This window comes from Chiloscyllium plagiosum, chromosome 5 (assembly GCF_004010195.1).
Source record: "Chiloscyllium plagiosum isolate BGI_BamShark_2017 chromosome 5, ASM401019v2, whole genome shotgun sequence".
Taxonomy (NCBI): Eukaryota; Metazoa; Chordata; class Chondrichthyes; order Orectolobiformes; family Hemiscylliidae; genus Chiloscyllium; species Chiloscyllium plagiosum.
Window position 1 is genome coordinate 114252054 of NC_057714.1, and position 14946 is coordinate 114266999.

At 48.6% G+C, this 14946-nt stretch overlaps 1 protein-coding gene across 1 annotated transcript in view; it reads right to left on the minus strand.

Annotated features, from left to right (window-relative positions):
• The window catches only part of LOC122550332 (pituitary adenylate cyclase-activating polypeptide type I receptor-like), a 158961-nt gene that overhangs the window by 91139 nt on the left and 52876 nt on the right, over positions 1–14946 (minus strand). The window contains exon 5 of the mRNA XM_043691058.1: positions 8389–8486. Coding sequence (XP_043546993.1) covers positions 8389–8486 — 98 coding nt within the window. The remainder of the gene's footprint in view (positions 1–8388; positions 8487–14946) is intronic.

The following is a 14946-nucleotide window of genomic DNA, read 5'->3' on the forward strand; positions in this document are numbered from 1 at the left end:
CTGTCAAGGAAAGGCCGCCAGCGTTCTCAAAGATCCATCCCACCCTGGCAATGTTTTTCTACAACCTCTACCATCGGGGAGAAGGTACAGAAGCCTGAACACACGCACCATCCGGTTTCATAACAGTTTCTACCCTACTGTTGTTAGAATACTGACTGGACTCACAAATTCTTAACATTCGACTGTACCTGTGTTTCTGTTTTTGCCGCTGTTTACCTATTATTTACTATCTATGCTACTTAACTCTGTGATCTGCCTGTATTGCTCACAAGACAAAGCTTTTCACTGTGCCTCGGGACACGGGACAATAAATTCAATTCAATTCAATTTTAAAGCACAGCAGGACAGGCAGCAGCCGAAGAGCTGGTTTCAGGCATAAGCTCTTCATTCCTGATGAAGGATTTATGTCCAAAGTATTGACTCTCTTACTCCTCAGATGCTGCCTGTCCTGATGTGCTTTTCCAGCACCACACTCTTCAACACTGTTCATCCAGAGACCTCGGTAATATCCTGGGGATCCAGATTCAAATCCTGCTATGGCAGATGATGGAATTTGAATTGAATAAAAATTTGAAATGATGGGTCTAACGACGACCATTATCAGGAAAAGCCCATCTGGGTCACTAATGCCCTTTAGGGAAGGAAACTACCATCCTTACCTGGTCTGGCCTACATGTGACTCCAGACCCACTGCAATGTGGTTGAAGTCTTAACTGCCTCTGGGTAATTGGGGATGGGCAATAAATGCCAGTGACACCCTCATCGCATGGATGAGTGAAATCAAAGAGAGATTGATCAGTTTAGGCCGAGATTCTCTGAGATTTTCGGAGAATGGGAGGAGATTGAACTAAGATCAAGAGGATGCTAAAGGGGATTGGCAAAGGCAGATGTTTCTCATGTGGGGCGATCCAGAACGAGAGGCCACCATTTTAGGACAAGGGGGACAGAATTTAAAACAGAGATTATGTGGTATTGCGTCTCTCAAAGACTCATGAATCTGCGGAATTCACCCCCGCCCCCAAAGTACAGTGCATGCTGGGACATTGGGTAACTTGAAGGAGGAGGTTTTTATTGAGTAATGGGTTGGAGGGTTCTGAAGGGAGAGCCAGAAAATGGAGTTGAAGGCCGAGATGAGATCAGCCATGATGGCATTGAATGGCGGAACAGGCCAGAGGGGCTGAACGGCCTCCGCCTGTTCCTGGTTGTGATGCTCTGAAAGAGGAAGAAAAAAAAATAGCATTGTAAATCTTCCAATGGTGAAGAAACCTTTGCTGCCACATGCAAATGGTGATAAATCCCGTCCACGTATGATCACATAGAGATTAAATCATCATTCGCTTAGGGTTAGGAACTAATTGTTATGCAAATGCATATGATGGGGCAGGGGAAGGGCTGTCGTAGTTTTTCAAGCCACCAGCCATGCAGACAGAGGGAGAACAATGAGGAAAATAAACCGGATCATCTCTAGTTCTAAAAGATGGTAGCTGGATATGAACTGCTCCCAGGGATAATAAATCCATGCCACCATTCATACCGAAAGGGAGTCCGAAATCTGAAGCTGAACCCTGAGGCAGCTGAACCCAGGTGGAAAACCAGATGTCTGTCCATCTGCTTCTGCTCAGACAGTTCCCAGTTTGCTCGTTGTGAATGCTCGGCTGAGTTCCAACACTCACAAACCTGTGGGAGCTTGGCAGGGGAATTGTTTGAGAGAGAGTGAGGACTGCAGATGCTGGAGAGTCAGAGCTGATAAAATGTGATGCTGGAAAAGTACAACATGTCAGGCAGCATCTGAGGAGTCTTTACACAGAGGGTGGTAGATGTCTGGAACTCGTTGCCAGCAGAGGTGGTAGAGGCAGGCACGGTAGATTCATTTAAGGTACATCTGGACAGATGCACAAGTGGGTGGGGAGCAGAGGGATACAGATGCTTAGGAATTGGGCGCTAGGTTTAGACAATGGATTTGGATCGGCTCAGGCTTGGAGGGCCGAAGGGCCTGTTCCTGGGCTGTAAATTTTCTTTGTTCTTTGAGTCGATGTTTCGGGCATAAGCTCTTCACCAGGAATGTGTGTGGATAAACAGAGATGTTGTGATGACTTTGCATTAATTACAGATTATTGAGGTTATAATGAATTATTCTTTCCTGCGATATATTTTGTCAAAGTCTCAACGTATATCTGGATAAAGGTAAAAGGTGGGAAGTGGTTAAATCTTTTGTTAACGATAGTCCATTGGCCGCTGTTTTATAGGGTAGTGGCAGCTACATTTTCTTTCAAAGAAGGTTTCTGAGTGGATAACATTTCTCCCAACATTTCACCATTGGTGTTATATCATTTGTTTGGTCTCTATATGGCACCCACAAGGGTTATGGAGGGGTGTAAAGGAAAGATGGAGGGGATGTGTGAGATCCTTGGGGGGAACATGGAGGATGAGGAGGGAACATAGCGGGTGTATAGGGGTGGCTTGGGAATTGGAGAGAAATCACGGAGAGGGGTTTGGAGGAATATGTAGTAGCCTGCCCCCGAACCAAAACCCTGAGGATGGAGCAGGGCATTTTCAACCTTCAGCCTGGCCAGCCCCATACCCCTCTGACCCCTGACCATTTGCCCCAGGCACGAGAGAGCCCAAGACCCGGCACCCACGCCATCTCTGTGGACTGAAGGTGGTGCGCGGAGGTGCCCTTCAAAGCGAGGAGGGTCTGCGGCGTCAGGGAGAGTGCAGAATCGGCCGGACCACCCCCACTCACTTCGGAAGCAAAACCCAAGGTGGCAGATTACTGCCTGAACGGCTGTGAATTGTTAGAGGGGAGCGTGCAGAGGGACCTGGGTGTCCTGGGGCACAAGTCGCTGAAGGTAAGTATACAGGTGTAACCGGTGGGAAAGAAGGTAAATGGTATGTTGGCCTTTAGTGTGAGAGGTTTTGAGTACAAGAGCAGGAATGGGTTGTTGCAGTGATACAGGGCCTGGGTGAGGCCACACAGAGAATACTGTGTGCGAGTTTTGTCTCTTTCTTTGAGGGAGGATGCTCTTGCTCTTGAGGGAGGACAGTGAGGGTTTCCCAGGCTGATTCCAGAGGATGGCAGGACTGACGTATGAGGAGAGATTGACTAGTTTTCATTGAAGTTCAGACGGATGAGGGGGGAATCTCATAGAGACTTGTGAAATTCTAACAGGACTAGACAGGGTGGATGCAGGCAGGACGTTCCCGATGTTGGGTGAGTCCAGGGGTCACAGTCTGAGGATTTGGGGTGGACCATTTAGGACGGAGATGAGGAGACATTTCTTCACCCAGAGAGCGGTGAGCCTGTGGGATCCATTCCCACAGGAAGGAGTTGATGCTGAAACATTGAATGTATCAAGAGGCGGCTGGATACAGCACTTGGGGGGGATTGATCAAAGGTTCTGGGGAGAAAAGAGGCTATTGAATTGGATGGTCAGCCATGATGGTGATGAATGGCAGACCACGCTCAAAGGGCCGAATGGCCTCCTCCTGCTCCTATCCTCAAAGTTTCTATGAAAACACAAGCCCATGTGACTGTAGGCATTGAGAAAGGAGGACACTTGCTGAAAGGGTCCTCACATGAGTGTGAGGACGCTCTGGGGGTTAGGGGGGAGTGGGAACCAGCTCCATCACCTTTCCCTCCCCCAGAGACAGTGACCTCTGGAGTGAGTGTAACAGGGTCAGCCAGATGGACCTCATAGCTCCCTGACTGGGGCTGATAATCAGGTCCAATCAGGGAGCCTGGGCTGACAGATATAAACCAGAGCGTCAGAGGGACAGTTCCCTCTGAGAGCTGCCTCTGAGGGAGCTGGATCAGTGTCAAGGGCTCTCCGTGTGTAAGTAAAGGGGGACTTGGAGACAGGATACCAGCCTCTGGGGAGTTATTTCAAGTGCCACCAATGAGACAGGGCGGCAGCGCAGAGTCAGAAGTGAGATGTGAATCTCCCATTCCCGAGGGAAGCTCAGTCTGTGCTCGGGGGTGGGGGAGGAGATGATTGGGGGGGGTGACCTCACCAATGCTAAACCATCTCCAGAGCAGCAGCTGCATAGAACAGGAACATTCTCAGGTTAAAAACAGAGCACAAAGTCGCACAATACCAGATTCCAATCCGACAGCTTTATTTGCTATCACCAGCCTTCAGAGCACTGCTCCTTCATCAGGTGCACTGCACTCCGATAGCTCATGGTTTCAAATGAACCTGTTGGACTATAACCTGGTGTCTTGTGACTTCTGACTTTGGAGAGAGTGAGGACTGCAGACGCTGGAGATCAGAGTTGAGAGTGTGGTGCTGGGAAAGCGCAGCCGGTCAGGCAGCATCCGAGAAGCAGGAGAGTCGATGTTTCCGGCATAACCCTTCATCAGGAATGAGGCTTATGAAGATTCCTGATGAAGGGCTTTAGCCCGAAACATCGACTCTCCTGCTTCTCGGATGCTGCCTGACCGGCTGTGCTTTCCCAGCACCACACTCTTCGACTCTGACTTCTGACTTTGTCCACCCCAGACCAAGAGTGAGACCTCCACTTCATGGTTAATAACAAACTCAGAAAGCTCCGAGCTCTACTCAGACCCAACCCCGACACAGACTGTGTCTGAGGGAAAGGAGAGGACAGTGATGAGGGACTGTGGGGGTGGACAGTAAAGCCAGTGTGTATCTCTGTATTCTACAGGTCCTTCTGTCATAACATGCTTTCCATCAACACAAATTCACTGTCATGCAATCGGTGAATCGCGGACACTGTTTCTAAAGTGTTTCTAAACGTTTAACACGTGTGTTGGCTTAACATGATTCCAGCACCAACACTTTAAGGTCTGTTTCTAAAGCACAATTTTTCAATAACGTAGCGTTGTGCAAGAACACAACCATTGCATTTCAGAAGAACTACCTGTAATTTAAAACAGAACATAGAACATTACAGCGCAGTACAGGCCCTTCGGCCCTCAATGTTGCACCGACCTGTGGATCCAATCTGAAGCCCATCTAACCTACACTATTCCGTTCTCATCCATATGCCTATCCAATCACCATTTAAATGCCCTTAAAGTTGGCGAGTCTGCTACTGTTACAGGCAGTGCGTTCCACACCCCGGCAACATCCTAGTAAATCTCCTCTGAATCCTTTCCAAAGCTTCCACATCCTTCTTATAATGTGATAATCAGTGAAATCCTCACAACTGCTTTAGATTAGATTCCCTACAGCATGGAAACAGGCCGTTTGTCCCAACAAGTCCACACCGACCCTCCGAAGCGTAAGCACCCAGACCCATTCCCCATATTTATCCCTGACCAATGCACCTAATACTATGGGAAATCTAGCCAGGCCAATTCACCTGACCTGCACAACTTTTGGACTGTGAGAGGAAACCAGAGCACCCGGAGGAAACCCACGCAGACACGGGGAGAATGTGCAAACTCCACACAGACCATTGCCCGAGGCTGGAATTGAACCTGGAACCCTGGTGCTGTGAGGCAGCAGTGCTATCCGCTGAGCCTCCACATCACCCATTAATAGTTTAACTATAAAGGATCATCCAAAGCAATAAGGAACAAATGATAAATTTGCAAAAATATAAGCTGGAAGTGCGAGTCCAGCTCACCATTTCCAAGCTGACTGTTGAACCTCAGACAATGACTGGGTTACAGGGCCCACCAGCAGAGGGTGCTCCCAGCACTGGCTGTCACCTCGGGTGCTGCACAATATGTTTGTAAATTGCCGTCACGTTCATCCAAAGCACAGTGATTCTCAGCCTGGCTCCTGTGATAGGGTGAGGGAGGTGGAGGCAAGGTTCCCAGAGGAATTGAGTACGTGTCTGCAGAGGGCAACGTCACAAGGTCTGGACCCGAGCGACGGGCAGCGGGAATAATTCCGGGATCCTCAGTGCTATCCCTGACCGGTCCTCTGGGGTGTAATGTTAATGATTCGATTCCTGAGCAACGGTGCTGTTCCAGTCCCACCTTGAACTCTGTTCCGCACTGGGGGAGTGCTGCTCAGTCACAGGAGTGGCCCGTTGAAAGGGCGTGGGGAAACTAGCAGCCGTTCAGCCCATCAAGCCTGCTCTGCCATTCAATTTTAAAATTTTTGTTTGTGGGCTGTGGGCGTTGCTGGCTGGCCAGCATTTCCTGCCCGTCCCTAGTTGCCCCTTGAAGCGACCGGTACAACTGAACAGCTCGCTGGGCAACTGAGAGTCAGCCATGTTGCTGTGGGTCTGGAGTCACATGTAGGCCAGACCAGGTAAGATTTCCTTCCCTGAAGGACATTAGTGAACCAGATGGGCTTTTCCGACAATCATTTCGAGGTCACCAGTAGATTCTTAATTCCAGATCTTTTTTTATAATTATTAAATTCAAATTCAGCCATCTGCCGTGGCAGGATTGGAACCTGGGTCCTCAGAATGTTATCTGGGTCCTTGGAAAAACAGTCCAACAATAACACAACAAGGTCATCGCTGCCTCTGCAGGACAATGGCTGATCCTCTGTCTCAATGGCATGTTGTCCTCATCCCCCTTGGTGCCTTTAATTTCTAAAGGATTTATTTGCCCACCTCCTTCTTGAATATATTCAGTGACTTGGCCTCCAAAGCCTTCTCTGGGAGAGGATTCCACAGAGTCACTACCTTCTGAGTGAAAAGATATCCACCCCCAACATCAACCTCTGGTCCACTCCCTCTCTGGAGAAAGTGAGGGCTGCAGATGCTGGAGGTCAGAGTCGGGAGTGCGGTGCTAGAAAAGCGCAGCAGGTCAGACAGCATCCGAGGAGCAGGAGAATCGACATTCCGGACATAAGCCCTTCATCCGAAAGCCCTGCTGATGAAAGGCTGATGCCCGCAATGTCGACTCTTCTGCACAATGGACTCAATGGGCTGAATGGCCTACTTCTGCTGCTATGCCTTATGGGTAATTGAATGATGCACGACTTTCCCTCAATCTGAATTCGTCCATTTACAATAATTTCATAATCAACAAAGCACAATGCAGCCAGGGAAATGAAAGAACAACTTCTTTTTAATTCCCATGTTGGTCTCCTTCTGATCGGAAGGATGTTGGGAAGGGTTCAGAAAAGATTTACAAGGATGTTGCCAGGGTTGGAGGATCTGAGCTATAGGGAGAGGCTGAGCAGGCTGGGGCTGTTTTCCCTGGAGCGTCGAAGGCTGAGGTGTGACCTTATAGAGGTTTATAAAATTATGAGGGGCATGGATAGGATAAATAGACAAGGTCTTTACCCTGGGGTCAGGGAGTCCAGAACTAGAGGGCATAAGTTTAGGGTAAGAGGGGAAAGATATAAAAGAGACCTAAGGGGCAGTTTTTTCATGCAGAGGGTGTTACGTGTATGGAATGAGCTGCCAGAGGAAGTGGTGGAGGCTGGTACAATTGCAACATTTAAGAGGCACTTGGATGGGTATATAAATAGGAAGGATTTGGAGGGATATGGGCTGGGTGCTGGCAGGTGGGACTAGATTGGGTTGGGATATCTGGTCGGCATGGACGGGTTGGACCGAAGGGTCTGTTTCCATGCTGTACATCTCTATGATTCTATGAAGCCATTTCTGATTGTTGAACCAGTTCACCTTGGGATGGAAATCTGCCTTCCTCACCTGGTCTGGCCTACATGTGACACTAGACCACGAGCAATGTGTTGACTCTCAACTGCCCTCTGGGCAATAAATACTTACCCAACCATCATGGCCCACATACAGTCATACAGTGGTACAGCATGGAAACAGACCCTTCGGTCCAACTCATCCATGCCAACCAGATAACCCAACCTAACCTAATCCCGTTTGCTAGCACCAGGCCCATATCCCTCCAAACCCTTCCTGTTCATACACCCATCCAGATGCCTTTTAAATGTTGTAATTGTACCAGCCTCTATCATTTCCTCTGGAAGCTCATTCCATACACGCACTACCCTCCGCGTGAAAATGTTGCCCTTTGGTTCCCTTTTAAATCTTTCCCCTCTCACCCTTAACCTATGCCCTCTAGTTCTGGGCTCCCCTACTGTGGGGAAATGACCTTCGCAAAGTGCTGTGGTTCAGTTTGAACCCATGATCCTCAGTGCACTAGCCTAGGCCTGAGGAGTACTAACTCAAGTGACAATACCACTCCAGCTCCAATGACCACATTAAAGGTGAGAAGTTACCAGGATTAATGGTTCAGGTGATTAACATCTGGAGGACGAGGGGCAGGAGAGAGGGAGGCCATTTTGAGGTTGAAAGTTATCCATGCGTACTGTGCGTGTGGAGTTGGGGGGGGGCAAGAGGGGGAATAGCTGTTATAATTTGGTCAGATCTGCACAGTGTCCATTGTTGCCTCAGAGCTCATGGCCTTACCGGGTTCCACATGCCCTGAATTAGAGAAATGGGCAAGAGGTCCTTTGTACTTTACCGTAGACTTACCGAAAGCGACAGAGTATAATCATTGCAATTGCGAGAGAAACCAGGGAGGTGCTGTAACCCACGGTGTAGAGAGCCTTCACAGACACATAGTACAGATCCTGCAAAAGAGAAAGGGGGACAGGGTCACAATAGCTGCTCTATCGGTTAAAGACGGGAGAGGTCATAGGGACGTGGATGCCACCCAGTCTCTCCTTATTGGCACCTCGTCCAACTCCTCATCACTCCCTCTAACACCAACTCCACAACATTCCGAACGTCCAGAGGACCACACGTTCATCAGACTCCAAAACCAGTTCATGTGATACCGGGGCACGTGAGGAGAGGTGAGGATCACGGTTATTGGTTTTAAGGAGCATCTTGAAGGAGGAAGTTGTTGGCATTAATGATGATAAGGCCTGGATAGTTTAGGTCAAGTGATGGAACCAATCGCTTGACAGTCCAGGGGCACTTGAGGAGATGACAGTGAAGAATGAACCACAAATCATTCCCAAGAGAAGGAGCATTTACCCGATCTCAGCATCACGTGCAGGTTCCATTGACCTGACGGCAGTAAGACGGTATAACTGGCGCCAAGTCGAAACCCTCAGGACCTGCCTGAGGTGTCTTGATGGGTCATAGAGTCATAGAGATGTACAGGACGGAAACAGACCCTTCGGTCCAGCTAGTCCATGCCGACCAGATATCCTAAATTAATCTCGTCCCATTCACCAGCACCTGGCCCATGTCCCTCCAAACCCTTCCTATTCATATACCCATCCAACTGCCTTTTAAATATTGCAATTGGACCAGCCTCCACCACTTCCTCTGGCGGCTCATCCCATACACATACCACCCTCTGTGTGAAAACATTGCCCCGTAGATCTCTTTTATATCTTGCCCCTCTCACCCTAAACCAATGCCCTCCAGTTCTGGACTCCTCCACCTCAGGGAAAGAAATCTTGTCAATTTACCCTATCCATGCCCCTCATGATTTTATAAGCCACAATAACGTCACCCCTCAGCCTCCAACACTCCAGGGAAAACAGCTCCAGCCTGTTCAGCCTCTCCCGATAGTTCAAATCCTCCAACCCTGGCAACATCCTTGTAAATCTTTTCTGAACCCTTTCAAGTTTCACAACATCCTTCCTATAGCAGAGAGACCAGAACTGCCTCACCCAGTGGCTGTGCTGTAGATGAAGTTTCATCCTCGCTCATGGATTATTAACCCTTTCACATCCACGGGCAGACAGACAGACAGAGAGGTCTCAGGAGGAAATTCTGGAGGTCAGGGCCCAAGGAGCCAAGACCTGGTCAATGACAGGATAATAAAAATCACCAAAAACATGAGATGCTCCAGACAGAGGAGAACTGGCATCATGCAGATCCATACCTCTTTTACTCCGCCATTGACTGGGCCCAGCATTTATTGCCCATCCCTAGTTACCCCCTTGAGAAGGTGGGAGTGAGCTCTCTTCTTGAATTGCTGCAGTCCAGTGATAATACCCACTGGACCATCACCTCCCCGTAAGAACACCTCTTCACCACCACCATCTCCACCTCCATCACCATGTCCACCACCATCACCATCTCCATCACCATCACCATCTCCACCACCATCGCTGCCACCACATCAATCACCTCCATCTCTACCACCATGTCCCTCACCATCACCATCTCCACCTCCACCACCATCACCATCTCCACCACCGTGTCCATCACCTCCATCTCCACCACCTCCTCCTTCACCTCCTCCTCTTCCTTCAGGACCTCTCCAGTGATTCTTAGAAAGATTCCCTCCATTTTCCTGGTTTGATCCAGCAGAATCCCCCCATCCCTCTTCTCCCCCCACCGAAGGTTCCATGACTGCCTTACTCTATCTTGGAAATGCTCCCTTGGGAAACACTCATCTCCCTCCATTGCGGGACCTGTTAACACCATTGCCATCTCTCAGATGGTCGGATCACTCAGAGGGGAATTCATGGTCGCTCAGCACCAACATTGCAGGGGCAATTAGGGATGGGTAATAGGTGCTGGGCCCAGCCAGGCATTCCTCCCCAATGATCCCCTCGCAAACAAAAAACTTGCATTTGTGTAGCACCTCTTGTGACCCCATGACTTCCCAGCCAGCGACGCCCACATCCCATGAAAAATAACATTACAAAAATGCTCCACCAGTGCCCTAAGGGCAATGCTGTATTTGTCTTTCAGCCAAAAACTGACACTGGGTGTTGACTCTCAGTGCTTTCTGTGGAAGCTTGCTGTAGTGGCTCCACTTTCCTACAAGGCCAGTAATCACACTTAAACAACTGGTTGTGTCGCACTGTGGGAAGTCACGACATCACAAGAGGCTCGACACAAATGCAAGTTCTTCGTTTCTGGAGTGGGGCGGGTCTCGGAGAGGATTTCCTGTGCTCCCAAAACTGACTCGCTTTTCCGTGAGTCTCTCCCACCGTTCCGCAAGGGGGTAAATGTTCCTGAGGATCTGGGAAACAGGCATATTGAAATCCCATTTAAACTCTCGGAGAGTCGCTAATGTGAACTGGTAGGAGCATCTTGCTGTAAAATCCAACAAGAGAAAGGAAGCAACTCGCTCTGTTCAGCGGTCACCATTCGAGGCACATCTGAATTTAACCAGAAGGTCTCAATCCCAGCTCAGCGAGGGAGTTTGCAGCGATGGGGAGGATGGGGAGGGCGGCTGGTGTTTGACTGAAGCTGAGGGACAGGGCCCAAGCTCCCACTGCGAGTTCCCAAAGGAACAGGGTCTGCTGGGACTCAGAGCCATCAGCTGTGGAAGCAAACACTGATAGCAATTAAAAAGCTGCCAGTGATTCCCAGTCTCCCAGAGACTTAATGGGCAGGGCTGTGGGAGTTTGGGTGGGGTATCCTGCCCCCCCATGAGGGACCCTTGGGCAACATTCGATCATTAGCCTCACAGGGGACCATCGACTTTAATGCTGAGGTTGTAAAGATTCACCACCCACTGACACAATGGCCAGAATTCTTTATGGTTAAGCAAGTACAGTGATAATAAGAATGAGAGTGTCGAGGTCAGGGTTCAGTAGGTGTATGATTTGGTGTACTTGACACAAAGTAAATTTCCAGAATAAATTTCCACAAAAAACCAGATGCAGCAATCTAATTGTTGCTGTTTTGGTGCTGCCATTAGCATGGCAAATTACACACAATTCATCCACACGAATGTATCACGAGCACCTCCTGGCATTCCTCAGTGCGTTAGTGTCTGGTGGATTGCAAAAAAAACCTGACACAAAATTCAATTAAACTCTCAATCGGAATGTTCCAAAACATTTCTCTGTTGCATGATTTTAAGATATAGAATGCGGGGAAATAGATGGTGACATCTTGAAAAATGTGCATAAAAAGGTGTTGCTGGAAAAGCGCAGCAGGTCAGGCAGCATCAAAGGAGCAGGAGAATCGACGTTTTGGGCAAATGCCTATCTTGAAAAATGCCCATATTATGAGTGGTGCTGGATGCCTTGAAAAGCATAAAAGTGGATAAATCCCCAGGACCTGATCAGGTGTACCCTAGAACTCTGTGGGAAGCTGGGGAAGGGATTGCTGGGCCTCTTGCTGAGATATTTGTATCATTGATAGTCACAGGTGAGGTGCCGGACGACTGGAGGTTGGCTAATATGCTTCCACCTTTTAAGAAAAATGGTAAGGAAAAGCCAGGCAACGATAGACTGGTGAGCCTGACTTTAGTGGTGGGCACGTTGTTGGCAGGAATCCTGAGGGACAGGATTTACATGTATTTGGAAAAACAAGGATTGATTAGGGATAGTCAGCATGGCTTTGTGCATGGGGAATCATATGGAGTACAGGTTCATAGCTCCTTGAAAGTGGAGTTGCAGGTAGATAGGATAGTGAAGGTGTTTGGTATGCTTTCCTTTATTGGTCAGAGTATTGAGTACAGGAGTTGGGAGATCATGTTGTGGCTGTACAGGACATTGGTTAGGCCACTGTTGAAATATTGTGTGCAATTCAGGTCTCCTTCCTATCGGAAACTTGAAAGGGTTCAGAAAAGATCTACAAGGATGTTACCAGGGTTGGAGGATTTGAACTATAGGGGGAGGCTGAACAGGCTGGAGCTGTTTTCCCTGGAGCGTCAGAGGCTGAGGGGTGACCTTCTTGAAGTTTATAAAATCATGAGCATGGATAGGATAAATAGACAAGGTCTTTTCCCTGCGGTCGGAGAGTCCAGAACTAGAGGGCATAGGTTTAGGGTGAGAGGGGAAAGATATAAAAGAGACCTAAGGGGCAACTTTTTCATGCAGAGGGTGGTACGTGTATGGAATGAGCTGCCAGAGGAAGTGGTGGAGGCTGGTACAATTGCAACATTTAAGAGGCATTTGGATGGGTATATAAATAGGAAGGATTTGGAGTGATATGGGCTGGGTGCTGGCAGGTGGGACTAGATTGGGTTGGGATATCTGGTCGGCATGGGTGGGTTGGACTAAAGGGTCTGTTTCCATGCTGTATATCGCTATTACTCTATGACTCTACAGCCCGTTCTGTTAGAACGCCTGCTTCTTCAACACAAATTGGCTTTAATGCCAATGACGAATTTAGACTGTTATTTGTAGAACACGAACTTTCCTTATCTGTATTGGCTATAACGTGATTCCAGCCCCATTTGTTTTAATAGCGCAACAATTGCGCGATTTTCTTATAACGTGGAATGACACAAGAACAGCACGGTGGCACAGTGGTTAGCACTGCTGCCTCACAGTGCCAGAGACCCGGGTTCAATACCCGCCTCAGGTGACTCTCTGTGTGGAATTTGCACATTCTCCCCGTGTCTGTGTGAGTTTCCTCCGGGTGCTCTGGTCTCCTCCCACAGTCCAAAAATGTGTAGGTCAGGTGAATTGACCACGCTAAATTGCCCATAGTGTTAGGTGCATTAGTCAGAGGGGAATGGGTCTGAGTGGGTGCGCTTCGGAGGGTCGGTGTGGACTTGTTGGGCCGAAGGGCCTGTTTCCACACTGTAAGTAATCTAATCTAGTGTGAAGCTACTCTCGTTGATGGCTCTATCACTGAAAAATCCTCTGGTTCACTAACGTCCCTCAGGGAAGGAAATCTGTGGCTGTAGTGTGGATAGCATCCATCCTGAGACAATGGCTTCTCTGTAGAACCTCTCCACAGCTCCCTTGACAGGAGTCCCTCATTTAGATTAAAGGCTTCTCCGCAGCCTTCAGAAGAAGGCCCAAGATGGAACCTTGGCAAAAGTGAGGACTGCAGACGCTGGCGATCAGAGTCAAGATTAGAGTGGTGCTGGAAAAGCACTCTGTCATTTATCTTTCTACCCTGGAGGCTCCCTGCCTCATTCCTGATGAAGAAGCTTTTGCCCAAAAAGTTGATTTTCCTGCTCCTCGGATGCTGCCTGACCTGCTGAGCTTTTCCAGCACCACTCTAATCTTAACCAAGATGAAACCTTGTCTTGTTCAATTCACTGGATCCTATCAGATCTTATTATTGACTTCTGGGCAAATGTACCGTTGATTTGGCAGAGCTAAAAGCCCATGGTAAGTTCAAACGTTATTTGGGTGGAGTCCAGAACTAGCTGTACGAATTTGTATTGATCCCAGCTTTGGTTTTCAAGTTGTGTAGGTCAGGGGGTGGATGGGAGTCAAGTGAGCAGGTCGTCAGGGGAACGTAGACAAGTGGTAGCGTACAAACGCTGGATAATGGGATTTGGAATGGATGGACGTTTGATGTACCAGTGTGGAGGTGATGGGCCGAATGGCCTCCATCCATGCTGGAAACCTTCTGCGGCTATCTCTTCACTCTAAGATGCAGTGACTGGTGAGGACGGGCCGAAACATGTGATGCTGCCGGAATTGCTGTGCTCTTCCAGCACCACTGATCCAGAATCTGGTTTCCAGCATCTGCAGTCATTGTTTTTACCTATTTAATATATGAGCCTTACCCTATCTGGCTGACATTTACAAATGAGAGGGACCGTATTGTTGAAGAGGAGAGTGTGAAATGGACTGGTAAGTTAGAGGAGATACTTGTTGGGAAGGAAGATGTGTTGGGCATTTTGAAAAACTTGAGGATAGACAAGTCCCCCGGGCCTGACGGGATATATCCTAGGATTATGTGGGAAGCAAGAGAGGAAATTGCAGAACCGTTGGCAATGATCTTTTCATCTTCACTGTCAATGGGGGTGGTACCAGGGGACTGGAGAGGAGCGAATGTTGTGCCCCTGTTCAAAAAAGGCAATAGGGATAACCCCGGGAATTACAGACCTGTTAGTCTTACTTCTGTGGTAGGCAAAGTAATGGAAAGGGTACTAAGGGATAGGATTTATGAGTATCTGGAAAGACACTGCTTGATTAGCCAGCACGGATTTGTGAAGGGTAGGTCTTGCCTTACAAGTCTTATTGAATTCTTCGAGGAGGTGACCAAGCATGTGGATGAGGGTAGAGCAGTGGATGTAGTGTACATGGATTTTAGTAAGGCATTTGATAAGGTTCCCCATGGTAGGCTTATGCGGAAAGTCAGGAGGCATGGGATAGAGGGAAATTTGGCCAATTGGATAGAAAACTGGCGAACCGG